This window comes from Episyrphus balteatus, chromosome 3, assembly GCF_945859705.1.
Source record: "Episyrphus balteatus chromosome 3, idEpiBalt1.1, whole genome shotgun sequence".
NCBI lineage: Eukaryota > Metazoa > Arthropoda > Insecta > Diptera > Syrphidae > Episyrphus > Episyrphus balteatus.
Genome location: NC_079136.1, coordinates 12,816,193 through 12,840,799, shown reverse-complemented (window position 1 = coordinate 12,840,799; position 24,607 = coordinate 12,816,193). Strand labels below are relative to the sequence as shown.

Sequence of the window (24,607 nt, the reverse complement as noted above, 5' to 3'; positions counted from 1 at the left end):
ACACACAATTTCCACCATAAATTATATCTCGAGTATTCAATTCGTTAGGTATATATGCATATTTTCGATTCGATTCAGCTCCCCGAGTCGGATCGGATCGACAAATCCGGATTCAATTCGATTTAGGTATATAAAGACCTTAGTCCTGATTCAATTCGGATTCAAATCGCCATACAAATGGGGTAAATAGATGTGTTTTTTTGTTTATCGGGATTTGAAATCCGTCCAAATGTTTGGCACCACTGTACATACACTTTGGCAGCTGTCTGTCAAAAATGTGCAGTGCTCATGTTTTTTTTTTTTAACTCCGTGGTGGTATGGCCATTACATCAATGATGGATTCAAAAAAAATGGTTGCGCGCGCCTTTCTTGTGTTATAAGCATTTGAAGGTAGCCATATTGATTTTTTTTTTTCGATATTTTTAAAATCAAACGTAGAAACTTTTTTATTTTTATTTCTAATTTTTCGAAAAAAATTTTGGTAATCCCAACTAACATTTTTGCTTTCGGGTTTCGAGCCCAAAGGGCTATTCGCACCTATAAAACTGGTATACTACCCACTGTAAAAAATTATCAGTAAACGCTGATATTTATACTCCTAAGAAATTTCTTAGGAGTATCTTATAGTGGGATTATAGGTGCGATGAAAAATTCTCTGTAAGCATTGTATAAAGCTTCGCTGGACTTCTGTTTAGTGTCACACTATAATGATGTTGGGAAGTGCTTACAGTGTCATAATATAATAATGTTAGTTGGAAAGTGTTTGATTTTTATTCACACCTACAAATTCTCAAGTGCGTTATTGTAATTATTTTTTGTGTTAAATAGTTTAAAATAAAATATAATAGCCTGTTTTCACTTCACCCCAAATGAGGTAATTTAGCAAATTACCAAAAAAGTGTTTTCACTACAAATTATCTCATTTGGACTGACAAGAAGTGTCAACCCTGAAATGTGACATTTGGTAAAATTAGTGAATAAAAAAAAAACAAATTGAAAATTTTTCAAAAACAAAACAAATATGAAAAATGGAAAATAATATTATTATAATATGCTCAGCCCCTACCATAAATAATTTTACAAGCGCAAAAACCATAGAAAGCTAAGGAAGAGAGTTATACTATGTTTCCACATACGCTAAATCCGAGATTTAGCTAAGTAGATTTAGCTTAAATCTCGAGATTTATTCTAAATCTCGGTTTGAGGGTAGTTGAAAATCTTGGTTTTAGGGTAGGTGAACCCATATCCACCATTTAGCGAAGTAGATTTAGAATAAATCTCGAGATTTATTCTAAATCTACTTAGCTAAATCTCGGATTTAGGTCAGGTGGAAACGTAGTATTAGATGCAAAAGCCGACGGAAATGGAAGTGACTTAAAATGGTTTTTTTTCGACTATTTGGTCAGGGACCCAAATGATCAATCCAAAGCAGTTCGGGATAAAGGTTAGTATTTCTTTTTTCAAACTTATCACATTTAAAGAATACATATTAAATTCTTTCAGCTTTTACGATCTCGAGGCCAACATTGTGGTTTTTTTTACCCTACAGTATGAAACAATAGAAAACATTTCACAGTGCACCAGTGGCTGCAAAGTGTAGTTTTAACATGCATTTTAAATGGTAGCATCGTAACATATCTAACTATTCACTGGAACGAACACAAATTGTATTTCCCTTCGTGTGGTGTCCAAATAGTGGCCAAAATGTATCAAAGAAATTTCTTAATAAACACAATTGAGTATTAATTTTTATTCAAATGTTCATTTTTATAAAGCTTCATTGGGGGTGGACACATTTGCATCATCATAACCGGCAGCAGAGGATTGAATTAGGTTGCATATTCGACTGTAAATGGGGGTCCAGATTTTCTTTTCAGCTGAGAATTGATAAAGCTTTGATGCACATTTGATTGCTGAGGAGGAGCCGATACTATAGACTAGTTAGCCGCTGGTTTAAGTCCAATTTTCTCCTTTTCCTTGCCGGGAAGGACGCCTTTTACCTGAAAACGCACGTCAACAAAACCCTTTTTCAATTAAATCAAACTCCTTACCTTATGCATTTGATTTTTAAATGTTATATTAGGTGTGTTTTTTATTACCACCGGTCTTAACTGGACAAACAAAACGCATCGGGGCTTAACCTGAAATCTTGGCAGCACTGTATATTGAATGTTCCGAAAACAGCAGACACAACAAAAATTTAGAGTTGTCATATTTTTCGCTTTCGTCATTTTCTTGTATTTTACATATATGTTTTACAAAGAGATACAAAAATGTATGCTAGCAAAACTATTTTAATACATTTTGTCCTTCCAAACGTGAGTTTTCACGTTTTTAAACAAATTCTAAACAATTTATGAAAAAATTAGTTTGGTAGCACAGATTTAAAACTCTTCAAAAAGTTAAGCCCAGAGAAATCTCCGGGCTAAACAACTAAGCCCAAGGGGCTAAGGTGTTGTTGTATTTAACATGTAAATTGCTTAGCCCAGACTGCGCTTTTTTTGTCAAGTTAAGACCGGTTGTAATAAAAAACACACCTATTGTTCTTGGTAGAATACGGATTGTGGGACTTCATGTGGGACAGCTTGCAAGTGGGAACAGTCTCATGGGCTTGGGGCATCATCGTAGTTGGATTCAATTTTCATTAATTTTAGAATTAATAAAGACGCGACGTATCCTTGGCACGATATCGGATAGGTTCGACTTCTATTTAATGTGCTCGGCCACGTCTAGCTTTTTTAGCAAAATTTAATGAAGTATTAGTTTTTTTTTAATGTTTTCTTTTTGTAATTTTATTTTTATTTGCCGAACCGACGCGAAATAAACAAATTGAAATTATTTTACCGTAATAGCCTGTTTTCACTAGAGCAAATGAGATGATTTCGATCAAATTTGCCAAATGAGTCTCGAAATGAGATGATTTCCCATACAAATTTCAAATTTGAAATGAGATAATTATCATCTCATTTCAACGAAATTAGCTAGGAAATTAAGTCAAATCGCCTGAACGCTCATAAAATTTCATTGTGAATAGGTCACAATTATGAATTTTTACCAAACATCAATCTAAAAAAAATAAAAAAAAAACATAGCACATAGCGGTAAAATTAATTGTGTATATTTTGTGTCGCGTCGGTAAATAAAAGTTCTTATAATTCCGAAATAACTATGCCAGATCGTAGTGCCACCAAAGGAACCTCAAATTCCTCAATATTCGGGAATTTTTTGAAGAAATTGAAGAAAACTGTTGTTTGGCAAATGATTCAACCTAAGCAAAAATTGATGTAAGAATATAAATGCAAATTTTCTCTCTCAATATACCTAATATTTATCCTTTTTATATATTAATTTACAGGATGAAAAAAGAAATGCTCAACTTTTGTTTGAAGGCTACGAATAACACTCTTTTCTGTATCTCTCGGTATACGACTGGCTTCCTACTCCGATGACAAAACCATCCAGATCTGGCTGGCATACCTGCCTGGCAACGAAGGACGTCCATACACCTGACAACGAAACCGTGTGCACCATTTCTGGGGAACACACACGAGCGGTTTATGACATAAGTTGGTGCCATCAGACCGGGGAAGCAACGGCGTGTGGATGATTACATCTACATTTTCAAGGAAGACGAAGGTTCATCAAAGAACGACCAACATTTTTGCTGGTCACTGCTGTGAACAAAGCGTATCTGCAAGACGTCAACTGTGTGAAATGGAATCCTTCAGTAGCTGGTCAATTGCTGTCGTGTAGTGACGATAGAAACATTAAGATTTGGAACTTAGTTGAATAGTTTTTTGTCCAAAAGAGAAAAAGTTAATTATACGTAAAAAAGAAATACGAAAAAATTGTTTTTGTTTTTATTCATTAAAAGAGGAGCATTCAAAGTTTAAAAGTGTTTTCTGGTCTTGCGGGAATCGAGCCCAATAACCAAGGAAAGTCTGTCCTCACTGGCATTGATGATCTTTGCCAAAGTTTTGGAGCAGCGGGACGGCATCATTTTGTTTTCTGGTTTGATGTTGGTTAATGCTGTCTCGAGCTGAAGAGTAAGACAAAGATTAGACTGAGTCTTACATATTTTCCATTCCAAACTCACCTTTGCAAGAGTATCTGCATCAACCTGCTCCATAATCATGTCCGAGGTTGGGTAAACGGTATAATGCCACAATTACCAAATGTTGGGTAGGTAATGATTTCTCTTTCCCTTCGACAGCGAGATTGCAAATGCTCAGAAAGTCAGAATAATGAAGAAGAAAAGGCTGGAAGTTTATATGCATATTAGAGTGACCGCAAGAAATCGATTTTCGAAATTTGGTCGGGGGAACCCTATAAAATGTTCTGCCTTTGCAGATTTTTAGATAGCCAAAATTTCAGCTCGATTGGATAAGTCTAAATGGTGCCGACACTCGCTCAAAGTATCAAAAATCTCTGTTTTTTCACTGTTTTTCGCAGTAAATTAGCTCTAGCTTCCAAACAGAGCGGGTTATTTTCACTTTTTATATATTAAATTAAAGGTTGTGTTGTTACACATAACTCAGATGCTAAGTTTGTTTAGTTTTACTAAAAAAAACAAAGTATTGTCATCAATTTAAATTTTCATTATTTACCTCAAAAAGAGCTGAAGTGAAAACTCGATTTAAAATGAAACTTTTTTTTTAACTGTTTTAACAAAAAAATTAATGAATGTTGGTTATTAATTTGACTCCTCTTTCTGTCATGTCATTTACGACTTTAAGTGATTGCACTTTTTTAAAGCCTTCTTTAAAATGCGGGTTTCTGGGCAAAAGATTTGGAGGTGCTTTGAGAAAACTTGTGTCTATTTTCAATCGGCTGAAAACACTTAAAATTGTTAAAACTTCTTTTAATATCAAAACAAAAACGCAACAGAATTAATACTCACATTTTATTTTAAGTTAATTTATTTTACATACAAAGTAAAATTAGCAAAAAGCGCGAGTTTATTTTAATAAAATTATTGAACTACCAACGAAACGACTCGTGAAGCTTAAACTTCATAAAAAAACAACAAATATGTATTTTACAACTGCATTTTATTTTTTTTCTATAAAAAAAAAACATAGCGGGTTCAACCCCCAATGGGTGCTCTTTTTTTTTCAGTCAATTTTACTCTGTGCCTCTATTGTTGATAAAATTATTATATTTATTTATTTATTTATTTATAAGAATTAACAATAAATTAAAATCTATTATTAATAGAGTTTAAAGAACGCTAGCATCATAGTACTTTCAGTTCTTAGATAGATGAATTAATTATAATTAGTGTTTTTTTTTTTTTGTGAAAAAATTATTATATATTATTATATATTATACGAAAAGCATTTCGATTAGATACCTTTCTATAACATAGAAAGTTTCATTTTAAATCGAGTTTGCACTTCAGCTCTTTTTGAGGTAAGTACTGAAAATTTAAATTGATGACAATATTTTGTTTTTTTTAGTAAAACTAAACAAATTAAGCATCTGAGTTATGTGTAACAACACTACCTTTAATTTAATATATAAAAAGTGAAAATAACCCCCTCTGTTTGGAAGCTAGAGCTAATTTTCTGCGAAAAACAGTGAAAAACAGAGATTTTTGATACTTTGAGCGAGTGTCGGCACCATTTAGACTTATCCAATCGAGCTGAAATTTTGGCTATCTAAAAATCTGCAAAGGCGGAACATTTAAAGGGGTTACCCCGAAAAAAATTCGACAAAAAATTTTTTCTATGGGAGTTGCGGTCACTCTAATGCATATAAATGATAAACATATTTTATATAGTTATTAGAGAAAGTACAAACCTTTATCCAGAACCTCTTTGGATTATTCCATTTTAATATTTTATTAATTCTTTGATTAATTAAACATTTAAATGTGTCTGACACGTCAAATTCAAATTTGAGTGTTGACACTTCTTGTCAGTCCAAATGAGATAATTTGTAGTGAAAACACTTTTTTGCTAATTTGCTAAATTACCTCATTTGGGGTGTAGTGAAAACAGGCTATAATGTTTTTTTTTAGGTTGACTGACGTTTCATGATTGTGACCTATTCACAATGAAGTTTTATGTGCGTTCAGGCGATTTGACTTAATTTCCTAGCTAATTTCGTCGAAATGAGATGATAATTATCTCATTTCAAATTTGAAATTTGTATGGGAAATTATCTCATTTCGAACCTCATTTGGCAAATTTGATCGAAATCATCTCATTTGCTCTAGTGAAAACAGGCTATAAAAACAGTTAAAATTGGTGTAAAGCTTAAAGTATTTCTCTTTTATACTATAAGTATCAACCTAGCTCCTCAGATAAACTTGGTTTATAAAAATAAGTTAATACTTAAATAAAAATCAATAATTTCTTTTTATTTCTCCTCCTTTTATTTCCCCTCCTTTTATATCCAACCTCACTTTTTATTTCTCCTCCACCACTTTCGTTTGTTGATGACAAACTTTACAGTAATCTTATAGTGTACTTCTGCTCACACCTATAGGATCGAATACCACTTTCGGCTACTGATGAGAAACTTTACAGCAGTATTTCATTGCACTTTTCATAAGGGGGCCTTTTTGATGATAAACAGGGTTATATGAGTCTTTTAGGTGTGAAATTAGTCATGACAAGAAGCTTCTCACCATCGTTATAACATCGAAATTGTTAGTTGGGATTTTATACATATATTTGTTCAACAATCTTATCAGAATCCATTTAAGAATTTTATCTGAAAAGTGCATTGCGTATATCTCGAAATCTTAACATTTCAATACAACCATATCAAACAAATTTATGATTATTTTTTTCTATGAGAGCTTTTTTAAAACCGCATTTTCTCCGTTTTTTTTTTTTTGTTATTTTCAGATATTTCTGTATGAACACAACAATTTAACCACTTGGCACTACTGTTTTTATCGAGAGAAAGTAAAATCTGGATAATTATTTGGATTTTTCAAAAATTTATACAGATAAAGTTTTTGTTGTTTTTAACATGTAAATTGTTTTGATTTCAAATATCTCGATGTCGTTTTTTTTGCACAAAATATATATAGATAGACAAAAAAAACACACCTAGTATAGCACTTGTGTTTCTAATCGAATGAAAACTTACAAAAAAGCTATTTAGAGTTTTTTCCTAGCCCGGCCCCTAAGGGCTATAGAATGTAATCAAAAATAGAGTAAAAATAAACTCAGCGCTGTCAAACAAAATAATCTTATTTGGGTGTAGTTGAAATTTCTTCCAAATGCTATTAAAATTTCTAATAAAAAAAACAATAACTTGTTAGTGTAAGCTGGTCCTTATACATAATCAAACAGTTTGAGGGACCCTGTTGTTTGTTGCTCAATTTTCTCGGAGTTCATGACAACTCCGAATAATCCGAATTTTTCCATTGTGAATTCCCATCAACTACAAATTTTCAAATGTAGACGTCGCGCCACTATCCATTTATTCACAGGTGTCAATTTTTTTTTTTCATTTCATTGTGAATGGGACAAGCAGTTGAAAAAAACTTCGATCCAAGAAAAATTTGTAAGATTTTCCATTTGGAAAAATTACACCAAAAAAATCTTATAAATTTCACCAAATTAATATCAAATATTATAGTTTTTAATTAAGTTTTTCTTAGCATTGAATGAATTATAAGTGAATTTCAAATAAAAACTAGTTTCATCTGTATTTTCAAGTGTTTATTGATTTTGTCCAAAAAAACCAGCTAAAAGAGACAATCAAACTTCCGTGTTTTTTTTGTTTGCCATAATTTTTTCCTCTTGCGCATTTATTTATAAAAATCGCAAAAAAACAAAATCAAGTAACTCAATTTTTGTCCTAAACAACTAAATCGAAAAAAGACTAACCAGACAAAAAAAAAAGTTGCCTGCTGTTGGCTCTTTCGCAAAGTCGGAGTCTCCCAAAAAGTAGTTACCACCTTTCCCCTCAAAAAATCCAGTTGTTGTATGTGTCATACAACTAAACGACATTAAACTGAAACAACAAAAAAAAGAAGGTGAGAGTGCATTAGCTCGCTCGCTAATTGTCGTTTAATCATCTCTCGCAATTTGCCAATTATACAAAACGACCAACGTTTTGACGTTTGTGTAAAAGGACAATTCACATCTGTTGTCTATTCATTTTCTGTTGGGACAAGAAAAAGCGGAATGTCAGGGTACATCCGCTAAGAGACATCATAAAAAACACCAAAGAGTGTTTTTTTGTTTTGTGGGAATTTGTTTTTTTTTTTTGTTTTTGTTAAATTCCCTCCTCGTTGGAGGAATCATCTAGAATGTCGAATCCTATTCCACCATTCGTTTGTAATACGCCTCCGCCAATTGACTGTATTGCCGATGCACCACCGCCTTTAGTTGAAGATGACTTTGGTGATTTTGCAGTCGTGGATGATCATCAATTTGAAGGTAAGACACAAAACTAATCTAATTTCTTCTTTTCCACTAACACTTTTTCAAGGTTCCTATTGATTTTGAGATAGACTTTAGCTTTTAAGACTTTTTAAGGGAGGAAGAGTAAGAAAAGATATCATCTTCCGTACACACCTGCTGGCTGATAACGAACAAAATATAAGCAAATTTAACACATTCTGATGACACAATTAACGGTGTTGTGTGTTAAGTTATTTATTTTTTTTCTTCTCTTAAAATTGTTGTTGCTAACTAATTATTACAAACTACCTCTACCGAACTAGAACAAACCCCTTGCCTTTTTTTTTTTTATCATTTGCTTATAGATTTTTCTGCTTTGATTTTAAAAAATTTTTTTTTGGGTTGGCTTTTGTTTTCTTTGTAACAAAAGCTCGAGTAGGTTAAGAGCCGATATGGGCTTTGTTTTCAAATGGCATTTGAGATGTGGCTGAATTGGGTTTCAAAATAAATTTTTTCGTACAAATCTTGAAAGTTTAGATAACTTCCGCATTGTGAAGTGAGATATCAGTGATTTTTGATCGTTGATATTTGGGAATCAATAAATGTAGGAATTTGAGGTTTTAAACGCTTTAAAATGGTCACATCTCACTTTTGATCATAGAGGAAGGTATTCCTTCCTCTATGCTTTTGATATAGATATACATATGTAATTGATAGATGACCGTCACAAAAACCTGTAAGAGATACCCTTTCGAATAAAAGACTGTCTCACTGGTACTCTGGATTGACGACCTCGGCCTTGAGGATTTGCATACTGCGTAACTGAATAGAAATCGGAACCAAGTATGACGGACTTTAGCAAACCGTCGCACAGTGGGACAGAATAGGTCGATTTGTGATATTAATTACTTCTACTAATATAAGACATTTTTTGTCACTTTATTTGGTTTTGTAACTAAAGTTAACAGACTTCTTGAATTTTATGAACTTTTTTCCATTGAAATTTTTATTTTTCTCCAGGAAATTAAGTAAGGGGACAAAATATTAATACATTTGAAAAAACCTATAATTTTGAATTATGTAAATTTTACTGTTTCGTGGGCTATAGGTCTTGCTTGTATTTTCTAATGGTTAAAGTTCGTACCAGTCGACGTTTCGGGTATGAACATACCCTTCTTCAGGACTCTATTTAATTAATATAAATAAAAAATCTTAATATATATAAAACCAAACTAAAATATCTATACTTACAATATTAAAAACTTTTAACCTCTTAAGGTTTCCCAAAAAGTGGTTTGTCAAAAACTGCTTAGCTTTTTTTATATCAGTGATATTTCAAAAAATTCAATAATAGAATATCTTGAAAAAGACGTTTCACATTATTGAAATTTCAAAACAATCAAATTAAAAATTTCTATTTGATATCCATACCCGAAACGTCGACTGGTACGAACTTTAACCATTAGAAAATACAAGCAAGACCTATAGCCCACGAAACAGTAAAATTTACTTTACTTTCAAAAAGGTCACGAAATAAGGAATAATTACACTGGTCAACAAGGTTTTTGCCACAAGAACCAAAATATACTTTTCTAGTATTTTTTGGGGTGCTGAATCCGAATCTGAAGTCAGAAAACTTTGATTGGCCTTCGTTTTTAAAATATTACCGTTAGAAAATGTCAAAAAACGTAATTTTGGCTGTTTTCGAGGTTCTGTTTTTATATGCGGTAATTCATTACAAACAAATTTGTAACGGTTATTATAAGAACAGATATTCTTCTTTCAAAAACTGTTTAAATTTTCCCGATATCTCTTTTATTGCCCGAGATATTTAAAATTTAAGTAGTGGTCTTTCATTCAGAAACAACACTGGCCAACCAAATTAAACTTTTTTTGCCACAAGAATCAAAATATACTTTTCTGAAGGTTTTTGGGTTGCTGAACTCGAATCCACAATCAGAAAAATTCTATTAGCCTTCGTTCTTGAAATATTACCGTTATAAAATGCAAAAAAAGGGTTTTTTTTATAACGGTTATATTTCTAGAACGGAGGCTAATAGAATTTTTCCGATTGCAGATTTGAGTTTAGCAGCTCGAAAACCTTGAGAAAAGTATATTTTGGTTCTTGTGGCAAAAATTCTGTGACCAGTGACTTGAACTTTAGATTAAGTTTAGTTTCTCTTTGGCTTATTAAATGAAACTTAAGATATCTCGAGCAATAAAAGAGATATCGGGAAAATTTAAACAGTTTTTGAAAGAAGAATATCTGTTCTTATAATAACCGTTACAAATTTGTTTGTAATGAATTACCCCACATAAAAACAGAACCTCGAAAACAGCCAAAATGACGTTTTTTAGCATTTTATAACGGAAATATTTCAAAAACGGAGGCTAATCAAATTTTTCTGACTTCAGATTCGGGTTCAGCACCCCAAAAACTACTAGAAAAGTATATTTTGGTTCTTGTGGCAAAAAAAAAGTTAAATTTTGTTGACCAGTGTTATTTTGAATTATGTTTTTTTTGTTTAAAAAGTGAACTTTATTTTAAGAAATAGTTCTTCAGTTTAACCTAAGTAAAAAATTGTATGGGAAGGGGCTGTATCACCCCTCGTTCCGGTGGGAGATGCAATTTTTTGAAAATTTAACCTTAAATAAAAAAAAAAAAAAAATACATAAAATCAAGAAAAAGACATAGAATACTGTGCAATAGCTTTTTTGAAAGCTTATTTTGTATTCTTTTAAATGCTTTTCGATTTAAGTAGTTTTTATGAATACTTTTTGTGAAATAAAATTTCAAAGTCAAAACTTTGAAAAAAATTGTCAAATTTGATGTTCAAGTTATTTCTTTTTTTTTCAAATTTGCTTAGTGGGGTGGGACTTTTTTTAAAAAGCCTTATAGCTGCATCAATTTTAATTCGAAAAAAAAAACTAATAATAAATTAAATTAAAAAATATTTTAATAAAAAAAAAAGTAAAAAACAAAAGCACTAACTTTATATAACAAATCGCCCTGTTTCACGAAACTTTTTATAATAAAATAAAAAATAAACAACTTTTAAAAAGAAAAAAAAAACATTGTTTATTTATAAGTAATCAGTGCATGATTGTCAAAAAAGAATGATTTTGTAATTTATTTTAATAAAATCAAAAAAGCACTTTCTTTAAAAAAACCGTTTTTTGATGTTCAAAATTTCATTTAAAATATTTTAGGCAAACATTTAGCAAATAGAGTAATTGCTCATCATGCTTTCTCCATTTTTAGACTTGCTAAATATTTGCCTAAACAGAAGATTTTGAGAAAAAACTTTAGGGTGCGTTTCAAAAATTAATTATTTTCTCATTCAATTTTTAAGTATAAGAAATTTTTTTAAAATTTTTTTCTCAGAAGAATAGTAATTTACATACTTTTATCTATGCGAGAAATTTGAGTTTAAACAAATAAACAAAAGAACACCTTTTTTTATTACTTATTAAAAACTGAATTTTTGCTCTAAAACTCTCAACTTCAACCGCATGAATAAAAATAAATCAAAGACTTTGAACAAAACAAATATTCTCATATCAATTTTACTGTTAAGTTTCGAAATCGTGATCTTTTTTACCCATAGCTTTAGTTTAAAAAATAACCTTTATATCACCACACTATATGGGGCTGCCCCACTGTGCGTCGCCTCAGAAGCAAAGTGTCCTATCTCAAAATTTAGCGATTTTGAGTAAAGTATAGAGAAAAAAATCACAAAACAATAAGTTATTTTCTGGTCAAATTTTCATTAAAATACTTCTTAAACTTAAGTCGTAAGGGCATAATATTGTCTTGCATTCAAGGTATCATTCCTGTTAATAAACGAAATTATTGGTTTCATATCAATGCAAAACGACACTTTTTGAAGCATTGCTGAGAAGAAAACACAAGAAAAGTAATTATTACTATGCAAAACGACATAAATCTCTCTACTTTTTCTTTTGTTTTTTAAGAGATTTAAAAAAAAATAATTTATACCATTCTATAGAGGACCAAAAACTTAATTTTATTTGTTCTACAACTTTTTGCTCCTCTCTACACTCTATAGATGAAAATTATTTTTTTAAGAACAAAACATCTCAAATCGATTTTCTGGGAAACCTTTGGATTTTGAGATAGGAAACTTTGCTTCTGAAGCAACGAAACATTAAGTCAACAATAAAGAACATTAACACCAGTGTTAAAAAAAGTTTTAAAATACTTGAAAATAAGGACGTTATTTACCAAAATCTTTGTTTTACGAAAATTGTTAGAGCTGTTTTTGAGAAAAAACAAGCTTTTCATTAAGTTATATGGCAGGTACCGTTAATTTTTTGAGATACTGGTAGAAACCATTAATTTTAAGAGCATTTTTCGAATTGTTTTAACAAACTTCTGATTTCCTTCAACGATAAAAAATACAGTTTTGGAGTTATAATGTTAATCCCAAACAGCTCAAATATTTTTACTTATCGAAGTGGGTCACTTTGGTGTATGTGGAATATTTTGTTCTATAGAAAATAATTTATATACAGGGTGATTCAGGAGTAATGTGCCAAAAAGCTAGAGCGTGTAGGTTAGGCCGAGACAAGAAAAAAATCGTATGCGAGGGGGGGTCTATTCCCCCTCGTTTAGTGGGGAGGGGCAATTTAAAAAAAAAAGACTTATTTTGGAAAAAAAATTATTAAAAATCAACGGTTATACTTACAATAACGTGCTATACCTTTTTGTAAAGCCAAAACCCTAGTCTTTTACAAAAATTTTAAACAAAGCCATTTTATGGCACAGTTTTTGAAAAAATAATTTTTAAAATCAAAATTTTGAAAACAAAAATTGAAAAAAAAAAATTTCAAACAATTTTTTTTCAAAATTCTATGTAATTAAGTACTAATTTAGTTTTTAAAATGCTCTTATTAATAAAAAAAAAAAAAAACAGAAAACCAGATTAAAAAATATCTTGTCATTTTCGAGAAATTAACAAAAAACCAAAACTACTTTTTTCTAAAAAAAACCTCTTTATTTTCTGTTTTTACGTGGCTGGACTTGTTGATAAATTAATTTATAAAATATTAACCATTCGTCAATTATTTTTAAACATTCAGACATAAATAAGGATACAATAAAGTGATACAGTATTGGATTAACCCTGAATTGATCAACTTTTTTCATTGATAGCACCTGAAAACTTACCTGAGAATTTTTTTTACTATGTCTGAGGTGCTCGCCGCTCATGGATTCTAGCTGTAAGGGCAATTAAATTGTTTTATTTTAATGAAAAACAATGAAATAATACTTGCGCAAGAAGTTCAAAATAAAAAAAAGGATTTTTTAAATTATATTCTTTGATTTTTAAAAGTTTCAAGAGAATCATTTTTTCCTAGAAAAAATTTGAATTCTTTTCCTTCGTATTTCCCTTTTCTTGTCATCGATTTATCTTTTGGATGTACATTATTATTTGTTATTCAATTTTCATTAAGAAATTGCGATTTTATTGCATAAAAGCCTTTAAAGCTAGAATCCCAGGGCGGCGAGCACCCCAGACATAGTATTCTTTAAATGATGTTCATAAAGAAATTAAATAACATCAAAACTCTTTAAAGCGTTCAAATAATTAATTTTGGTAAAAAAATTAATAGTAAATTATACCCTAAAAACTATTTGAATCGGTGATTGTTAAAACAACACGAGTGATTTTTTTAATTTTTTTCTAACGTGATACCAAAACCGCTATAATTTTTAATAGGCTGCGGATTTGTATATTATAATAATCAATATCAAATCTGGGAATGTCAATTGAGGTGTTGAAATTGTCAAAGGGTTGTAAAATTGACCACCTCATGGAAAATACAGGGGTTTTGTCCTTTCTACGAAAAAATTAAAATTTTACTTATGTTGTTTTACCAATCACCGATTCATTTTATCTTTATATCCATGCGACTCAAAAAAATTAAACAAAAATAGTTAATATTTAAATCATGAATTGAATTGTATATGAATTAAATCTTCATATACAAATGTGCTTCTACCTTCTATATGTTTGTATTTATTTGAGATAAATCCGTAGCACATCAACAAAAAATATCTCTTAGTTTTCGCCTTTCATTAGTTCTTTAGTATTTACCATCATATTTCGAAAATAGTGAAACAGTACGTTATCCCATGAAATATGTTTGTTTTGTTTGTCATACAGTAGTTATTTATTCCAAAATTTTTTTTTATAAACTAAGCTTTTCTTCTTTGTAAAAAAAAATTATACATAATACATACAAAAATATATGTAAATATATATATCTGAAATGTTTAAATTTTTAAGTTAAAGCCAATAGTTTCATAGTTTGAAATCAAAATAAATAAATAAATAATACCATATGCTCCAATAAAAATCAAACGACCCTGTTCCTAATCAGTCATAAAGCTTATCATATCGCTTTTGAGATACAAAATGTATAATAATTCTTTGTTCCAGAGTAAATTTTCATTTGAGAAATTGAAAAACTTCTCGTTCAAATGATAAGATATCTTACTAACATTGATATAATATTTTTTATTTCTTGCACAATTGTTGATTAATACTCTTTTTCTCTGTTAGTTTCATCTTTGCCAGTGACACCTGTACACGTTGCAAAATTGCCCGACATCACACCAAGCGTCGTCGTTATTAAAGAATCTTCTCCACCCCCTCTGCCTGATTCTGTTTATGATTTTCCACCAGAAGACAAAACAAACGGCACTCCAATAGATAATAATAACTCATTTACAAAAGAAACCACTACAATTTCTTCATTCTATCCTCCATCGAATGCTTCAAAAGCTGACGTCAAAAATGATTTACCCTATATAATAGAAGCTAACAGCCCACCGCCATTCGAATACGTACCAGAAGATGATGACGATCTTCCTCAATGCGTTGAACTCGATGACGACGAAGAACCAGATGAGTTTCCTGTCGACGACGATATGGGCAAATACGATGATAATATTAGTTTACCATCACTTAAATTCGATTCACTAAGTAATCACTCGAAAAGCACCACCCCAGTGTCAGATGAACAACTGGCAAAACCAAAACTCGAAGAACCTGAAACGATTCCTAAAATCGATGTCGATGTGGCAGAGGTTATAGATGTTAAACTCGTGATGAGTTCAACGGATAGAATTCGTACGCCAGACGAAGAACTCAATTCAGTTCCGATTGAATCTTTGAATATTGCAGACGAACTCGAAAAATGTGATGATATTAATTTGAGTCAGTTGAGTGAGGAGCAGGAGGATGATTTCGCAGAGTTTGAGGCATTCCCTACTCCTTTGGTGTCTAATGATATACCTAAAATCCAAGAGGAGCCTCGTGAAAATGATCTCCCGGTAAAAGAAGTTATCGATGACAATAATACCGAGCCAGTGTTCGAGGCTGACTTTAGCCAATTCTCTAGCTTTGCAACTGAAACTGTTGCGCCACCAGTAGTGACATCCCAAATTATTGAAAACAGTCAATTTACAGAGAAATCAACTCTAGATGACTTGGAAGCTGATGATTTCGATGACTTTCAAGACTTTACAGTCCCCTCAACCACAACGGAGGAGCGAAAAGCATCAGTTTATTCAGCTTCATCGGAAGTTGCAGAAGATCCTACTGAAACTATCAAAAACTCCGAAGAAGACGATAATGAGGACGAGGATGATGATTTTGGAGAATTCAGTGAAGTTGTTGAAACCAATGAAGCCAGCAGCATTCCATCAAGCAACAGTGGCTTCAATTTAGCCAACCTTAACGAAAAACTAAAACCAATTCTTGATATGATGTTTCCTGTTGCCAATCCAAATGACCAAAAAGATGAAGAAGCACCAGAATATACTCCATCAGACTTAAACGACCTAAATCAACTAACGGCGATAAACCAAATTGACACAGCGAAAGCCCTGGAACATCAATGGATCAATTCAGAAGTGCGACATTCGTTGATTAAATCACTTGGCGTCGATTCTAGGAATATCGTAAGTGATTGGATCTACCTCGGATAATCTTTTAAGTGTGTATGTATGTAAGTTTGTATTTACAAAATCCCATTCCCCTATGCAGCTCTATGGCGAGAAATGGAATAGTTCTATGCCACGATATGCGGCCAATTTGAGTTTTAATCCCTTGGAGCCAATGAAATCTGACAAATCAACCAATAATAGTTCATCATCAACCAATACGACCGATTATCGAAAACGTTCAGATAGTCTAACATCGACATCGACAAAAACCGATGTACCAGCTGTGGAGTTTGATTGGAATAGTTCGGGTTTGGTGAATCCATTAGATGGTATGCATAAATGTTTTAATCTACTTAATCGCTTTTTATGTATTTAACAGCATAATTATCGCTATTTACATTGCTTTCTTATAAAAATTTAAATGAATATAAAAAAAAAAGAAAAACAAAATAAATTTAGGGACATTTTTTGTGTTGGTTTCTGATGTTGAGTTTAAACAAAAGTAATTACTTAATTGATTAAGGCTTCTGGAAAAAAGCTTAATTGAGATTATTGTTTTTAATTTTATTTTGTTTCTATCTTTTTTTAAGTTTATTTTTTTAATTCAAGCTAAATATATGTGTTTTTTGATTTGCTTTCGTTTCGATTTACTTTCCTTGCACATGTAAAAACAATGAGAGAGATCTTTCGATTTTGTTTGTGCTTCATTTGATTATTTTATATAATTTTATTTGTTTTTTTTTTCTAATATTTTTTGTAAACATCCATCCCATTTAAATGTCAATTGTTATACGAATAAACTTGATAACACATTTTTAATTGCAAAATAATAACAATAACAATATGCGTGCTCACGAGTTAAAGAATCACCATTTTTTTTAATAAATAAATTAAAAAATTATTCATGTTCAGTTTCGTTCGTTTGATATTTGCTGTTGAAGTTGAGAAAAATAATTCTTGTCTCTTGTACAAATTGTTCTTTCAAATACATTGATATATATCCATTTTTTCAAAAAAAATACATATTTTTAATTGAAAATTATGAATGTTCTCCTTTCTTAGTCCAATTATGCTTCTACATCGAAAGCATAATGAGTTTTTTTTAACTTTTCTTTATTTTCTGCTTGTGCCTGTTTTCTTGTTTTTAGCTGAAAGAAAAAGGGATTTGCAATACTTCCAAAGTACACAAGTTGCTTGCTACCTGGAAGTTATTTTGACCAACTAAACGATGGCAAAGTACTTTATATTGATGATGATGATGATAGTATGTACTTCTTTTCTTTTGAGCTATGAAAATATCCAGTCAAGTTATTCTTGAAGTGCCTTTCTGTCCATTTTCTTCCTTTTTGAACAAAAACACAATAGCAGAACGTTTTTGTTTTGGTATTTTATATGTTTGAATCTTTAACTGAAGATTTTGCATTTTATTCAGCAAATGCTTGATGTTTTGAAAACCTCCTCCAAATTGTTTTCTTGATAATCTTTATCGCTTTCATTGTCGCTTGAGTTCGTCATGAACTTCAAAACTCCTCAAAAATAACGAAATATCCAGGACAGTAACAAACTTGCTCCGTTATCGATGCACTGTATTCAACTCTGGTGTAATTGAAAACTGACACTAGACATGGCACCTCACTTTTAGTTGATCTTTTTTCAGCTATTCACTTTCTACGTTAGTTTTTTAGAATGATTTTTAATCGATGCAAAGAAAATCCGATTATTAGTTGAGCCCCGAAGTATGTAAGTATTCATGTTTAAAAAATTTTAGATTTGTTCTAATACACTTTTTCTACAAATAAGTTTTTAAAGTATATGAAAATAACCTCAAAAACTTATTTGTAGAAAAATAAAATAATAAATTTTTTAAACATGAATACTTACTTCGGGTCTCAACTAATAATCTTGCCATCAGCTGCTTCCAATTTTGCACGCCAAGTTGATTGAAGTCCCCATCGTCTTGAGTGCGCCACCTTATACTTGGTCTTTCTCTACTGCGCCTCTCCTCTGTGTCGAAGTCGAAAACTTTCTGCGACGGAACATTGCTGTCCATGCGCTTTACAAGACCTAGCCATCTAAGGAACTGCACCTTTACTCTCTTGGATAGGTTAGTGTCCTTGTACAACCCTTACAGTTCAATGGAGATGGGACCAAAAATCGTCCGAAGAACTTTTCGAAACAATCCAAGATGTTTTTATTCACTTTCGTCAAAGTCCAATACCTTTGGACCATACGAGTATTATACTCGTCCTATAATAGGAGGGCTAGGGTGATAAGACTCTTATATCGCGACACATAATTGGCTCGAGAGAGGACTTTGCTGGCCAATTGCCTTCTCAAACAAGCCTATTTATTGTCCAAAATTGAAATATAGAAATCTAAACAATGTCTAAATTTTAAGATTTTAAAGACTTGTTTTTTGTGCTTTATAATCATGCCAATTTATTTAATATGGAATTCAAGATCAATATGATTGATTATTTCAATCATATGCAATTAACTGATGATTTAGCTTGGTTAATATTCCCTCATTCGACAGTAAATATCACTTCATTCAGGTTTCAAATACATAAATTAATTTCATTTTTAAACTAATCTCACAATAAATGCTTGAAGCGATGCAGTGCATGGATCTTTCATGTTCTTCCTCTGCTCCCGCGCTTATGAGATTTGCCGTTCCAGCAAAACAGCTTCTTGTACTCCTTACGCAAAAGTAATTATTTTTAAATTTTTCAAAATTTTAATTTAATGTTATTTAATTATAATCTTTATTTTCGTTCTATTTTCAATCAAAAAAATATAACAAAACTTTAACAAAAATATCAAAAAAAAAAACATAAACCGCTTCAAGTTTGTTTCATTTCGATTCCAAAAAATGGTATGTTTATTTTAATTTATACTTGAAACTAATTAATCTTCTCGAAAAGACAAAAAACTACCCTCTCTTTTTAAGAAAAACAAAAAAAAGAAAGATTTGAAATTACAAAAAAAAAAAGAAAAAAAAAAAAGCAGAAAATAGAAAACATTAAGTTTTGTTTATTTCGGTTTCTTTGTTTTTTTACTTTACTTTTTTAACTATCTCTCATGATTGAAAATTGTGTCCAGCATCACAAGCACACACTTTACTATTGGACCTAGACCAACTAGTGGTGGTGGCTAATCTTGATAAAATAAATCTTGATTCCTCCTGTTCCTCTCCATGTTTCGCAACACCGTCACCATCGTCTTCGTCGTCGTTAATCTCAACCTCAACTGTACCAACAACCCAAACGGATGCAACTGTTATCACTGTAAAACAATCACAACATGCTGACGATTTGCTTGCAATCGATGTTCAACATCAATCACCATCGCAAACTAATGATCTTATCACGATGTCATCGCCGTCGTCTTTGTCGTCATCATCTATGTTGTTGTTACCACCAATATGCAATTCTAATGTTTTTGTAACTGGCACGTGTCGCACTAAAAAATGCTTAAATGATTTTGAAAAATCAATTAATGACCATGTAACCAATGCTAATTTTATTAATAATACTACTACTACAACAACTACTAATAACATTTTTGCTAACCTTGGATCCAATGATCATAACTTCAATCAATATTTGGACTTTAGTAAGTTTTCCACATTTTTCGTCTAAAAATTGTTGTGTGGTAGTACTTTTTTGTTGTTCATTTGGTTTTTAATTTTTTCCTTTCATTAAATTTTTTTTTATATTTTTAGAAATAAAAATTTTTGTTTTTTTTTTTTGCATGTTTCAATGTTGACAAGTTTTTTGAATTACTTGAAAGCGTTAAACAGCTTCACAATTAAAAAAAAAAAATGTGAAAACATCGCAGCACCATTCGTTAGAATGTATGCTCCGCAATTTAGTATCAAAGTTAAATGCATAGTTCAAATTTCCGCACGAATTGCAATCATATTTGCTGAGCACACTATCGATTTTTTCAGTTTTAATTTTAGAGATTTTTCAAGGTTTTGATATCAATTGAGTTGGTTTACTCAAAGGAAAAATTCATTTCACCCGAGTTTACTGTGAAAATACATATAGGCAATTTTATTTTGGAAAATCTTAAAGCTCCAAAAGATTTGTGTTTTATGATCATCGAGCCAATAAAGCCCTCCTTTCCCATTAAATTCAACGTCTCGTAGAATAATATATAAAATCTACAATTATAAATCTACACCACAAATGGATTTTATTCTTATGACACCCGTAGCAATAGATATTACAAGATACCATCTTTCTCATATTTTTGGATATCTGTAATGTTTTTATCTGTAAATTTTTTCAGTCATCGAATCCAATGTGGATTCAAGGACTAGGTGCCATTTTAATTACAACTTGCAGAATAATTCATGGCGAAATATTACTTCACTTTGATATTTCGAACATTTGTTGATTTTTTGTTGTTCTTGAAACCACGAATTTTGGCGTCCATTTGAGAAAGAAGGGTGGATTATTAAAATTGATAAATTTGTATCAATTATCAATTGATAGTTGTAAATCGCAACAAGGGTGATTGTCATGGAAAAGTGCATCTCTGCTTAACCTTTCGGACTCGACGTTAAATTGTAGGTCCCTATTGGAAAGTATATTCTAGAAAACTGCACGTTTAAATGCCATTTGTATAGAATTTTGTCGTTATCCAAAAGAATCTTACTTTGGGCTGTTAATCAATTATAAAAGTCACAAAACACATTACTTGTGAAAGGATCATCAATCGAAGACATCTTAAAAAAACTGAGATCCAGAAGATAAGATATAAATTAAAAAAAATTAAAAAATATTTAAATCTAAACATTTACCACAAAACATTTTTTTATTTGATAAAATAAATAAAAAGATAATCTATAAAATAAAAAAAAAAAAGAATTATAAAAATCATATACAAATAAAATATAAAACGGTTCAAACCCTAAGCAACGGTTTGATGGGTTCATATCAAATAAACAAAAAAAAAATTAAAGAGTATTAATTTTTAATTATATTTTCATTAAAAATTCCCACCAAACACATAAGCACTAGAATTGTAGCAACTTTAATCATGCATTCCTTCAAGAGTTGGCTAAAAGCGCATTAGTTCCAGTCGTGCTCCGTTCTTTTACAAAAAAACAATTGTCCTGGCTGCTTTTTTGATTCATTTTAATTTTATTTATTTATTTTTTACTTTTGTTTTCAATCCAAATTCTATTTTAAAAAATAATAATTTTTTATTGCAATAATAACATGATTTTTTTATTTTCAAAAACAACCAGGGGTTAAAGAAATCTTACACGAGAGAACGATTGAAACGCTTCACACGACGCAGCCTGGGGAATCTAATGCACCCACTGACCAGCAATCGAGTACAACCCTCAAAAGTAATAACAACAACATCAATACCAACAACAACAACGTCTATGACAGCGACAAATCACTACGATGCTTTATCGACGACGAGGAGACAATCTCAACCCCAATTGAATTTAAGTCGAATGCGGATGCACCAGTTGCCATTTCAACAGCAGCGCCAACAGCAACAACCATCATCACAGCCCCAACTACACTATCAGGCGACTACATTGATATAACCGGGAATGAATTTCAATCCAGTGTACTAGAAACCAATTTAGACACTATCACAGCCACATCACAACAAGTACTTAACCATAACACAACTCATGCAGCCAAATATCAGGAAAGCCTTAAGACTGATCTGGAAACAGAATCACAACACTCTGGCGTTGTGAGCACGTCTACTTATGCCGGTCCTCTTAAGGAAACTCACATCTTCACCCCATCCAAAGGTGAGAATATACTCTCTACGACGAGGTCGTCCTCGTCCACCGCACCAATAAAGACACCACGCACCTCAGAGAGTAATAAATGTCCGATTGATTTTGATTATGAAATAGCTGCAGCTGGAATTATAATCGATGAGACGGTTGTGAAGAAAGAGTATCGGGATGTTGAATATAATCCTGGTTTTGGATCAAAATATCGTGAAGACACAATCGAACATAATCATCGTTTATCGCCAGAAATCGGACTCTCGAAACACAATTATCACAGCAATGACCTTGTAAATAGCAGAGAACCTCCAAGAAATCAACTCGACGATGCTAGAGTCATACCAGATAAGAATATTGTTGAAAAGATTAAACCAAGCGTACCTAATAGCAACTCTTTTGATGATGAATTTAGCGATTTCCAATCTGTTCCGCCACCTGCACCAGTACCATTATCAGTACTACCCACCATTGTACCTTCCACTATTATTCCGTCTTCAGTGGTTGCTGAACCAAAAAGCAGTCCTAGTCATTGGCGAGTTCTAAAAGAAACCGCTGAAGTTTCCTCCTTGAACAGTCGTACGGGAACACCAGTTTCTCTTAATGACGAAATGATTCTCTGTCCAGCGATTTTACTCCCACAAGCAATTCAAATGGAAAGTAAACCGAAAATCGAATGGCCTGAGCCAGGAATTAACCCCGAAGAACTAGCACGCATTGAAGAACTCTTTCCCCAACCAAAAGGAAGCAGCAATAAACCATCACCTAGTCACAGTGGGCGATCTCAACAGAATGCTAGCAATAGAGCTACTCCCCAGTTAAACGCTGATGACGATGATTGGTCTGACTTTGTTTCAGTTCCAGCAGCTGCAACCAATCACATCCAGAGCATTAGCCAGCAATTTCAAAAGAGACAAGTATCTCCAGCAAAATCTGCTTCGGACCCAAACAATGATGATGAATGGTCAGATTTCGTATCAAGTGCACCACCACCCCAAAACAATATGCGTCCATCTGTTTATCCCCAATTCAATAGTGCTTCATGGCAAAATGCAAATTTCTACAACAACCCAATGAGTGCATATGCTTCGCCACCAACAAGTTTCTACTATCAGCCGCCTGCACCGCAGCAAAATCTCAGCAATAATCTTGTGCCAAATTTATCGAACCTCAATAATAATACTGCACAGCCACCAAACAACAATATCATCAATAACAATTCAATCAATCAGTATTTGATTAATAACCAAGCGAATCATTTGAATCACCATCATCAGCAGCATATTCAAATGATGCGTGATTTTTCGAGTGCTTCACCCATGGACGGTGGATCTTTGTCATCGACAACACCATCGATGCATCATCAATATTCTTCAATGCAATCAGCACCTGGTTATGGATATAGTCGTGGACTACAGCAACAACAGCAGCACCACCATCCACAGCAGCATGGAAAATCCAGTCAATTTGGTAGTGGATCAAGTAAGATCGCTCCTAGTATATCTCTAATTCCAGATTTAGGTTTTGTTGCACCGGCACACACAAGTTTCATTAGTGTACCCAAGAATAGTTTTGCCACGAAGAAATGACGTTTGTTGAATTATGATCAAGCTAATGTTGTTGGGGGCGGTGGCGTTAGAAATGAATTACTTAGACGCCGTGATAGCGGTATAAATGGTTGTTCTAGTAATAATGATATTATCACATAGGATTGACCTCGTAATTTGGTTGTTTGTTTGTTTTTATTTATTTAAATGTTTTTTTTTTTTTTATTTAATTTTATTTTGTCTTCTTTATTGTAGTTTTAGATTTAAGGAACAGTTTTTTTTAGCTGTTGGTAGAGATATTGAAGGACGACACGGTTTGATACCGTGCGTAAATGATTCCGTCTTAAATGCCCTTGGCAGTGAGTGATACGATTTCTTAGATCTCTTATTAAAAAAAAAAACAAAAAGAAAATAAAAACATTTTAATTAAAAATTAGAAAAATGATAAGGTCTATTTAGAGTCCATTGCTAAGGAAATTCTTTTAGAAGAAGAATTTTCAACTTTTTGAGGATTCTGTTTTAGTAATAAAATTGTTTGTTGTTTAACGTTAGCTATATTTTTAAAATTTTCCAATTTTTTTTAATCTATCGGAAACCAGCTGTCATACAATTCAGAATTCGGTATTTGGTTAGCCGGAAAGCTTTTTTTTTACTTTACTCGTTTGACAACCTTCTTCTGCGTTGAATTTTCGCTTTAATACGTGTAGCTGCTAGGTTTACCTTGACAAGTTTTACAAAAGACCTATAACTTCAGTACAAGATCTCTATTAGATTCATTGGGAAAGTTGAATTCTTTATCAGGATTGAGCATAACATTTAACATGTATTTCGCAGCACTTGCCCGCGCGTTTTTGGCTTTTTTTTGGCATTTGAATCTATAAATCTTCGTTTTTCATCTGGTCCGCCGCAGTAGCTTCATGATGTGTGCATCTTCTGCTTT

At 31.9% G+C, this 24,607-nt stretch overlaps 1 protein-coding gene across 2 annotated transcripts; it reads left to right on the top strand.

Annotated features, from left to right (window-relative positions):
• Positions 1–7,840: 7,840 nt before the first annotated feature.
• Positions 7,841–24,280, top strand: LOC129913982 (homeobox protein 5). Of its 2 annotated transcripts, XM_055992998.1 has the most exons (5): positions 7,841–8,405; positions 14,960–16,362; positions 16,448–16,676; positions 19,450–19,962; positions 21,608–24,280. In XM_055992998.1, the coding sequence occupies exons 1-5, from the start codon at positions 8,276–8,278 to the stop codon at positions 23,707–23,709; spliced, it is 4,377 nt and encodes a 1,458-aa protein (XP_055848973.1). In that variant the 5' UTR covers positions 7,841–8,275; the 3' UTR covers positions 23,710–24,280. The 2 variants fall into 2 exon arrangements, with proteins under 2 accessions (XP_055848973.1, XP_055848974.1); XM_055992999.1 differs by lacking the exon at positions 19,450–19,962.
• Positions 24,281–24,607: the final 327 nt, after the last annotated feature.

Coding starts and splice junctions, on each gene's coding strand:
- LOC129913982 (XM_055992998.1), top strand. CDS start 8,276: ATGTCGAATCCTATTCCACCATTCGTTTGTAATACGCCTCCGCCAATT. Junction 8,406..14,959: donor GGATGATCATCAATTTGAAG/GTAAGACACAAA, acceptor TTTCTCTGTTAG/TTTCATCTTTGCCAGTGACA. Junction 19,963..21,607: donor CAATCAATATTTGGACTTTA/GTAAGTTTTCCA, acceptor AAAAACAACCAG/GGGTTAAAGAAATCTTACAC.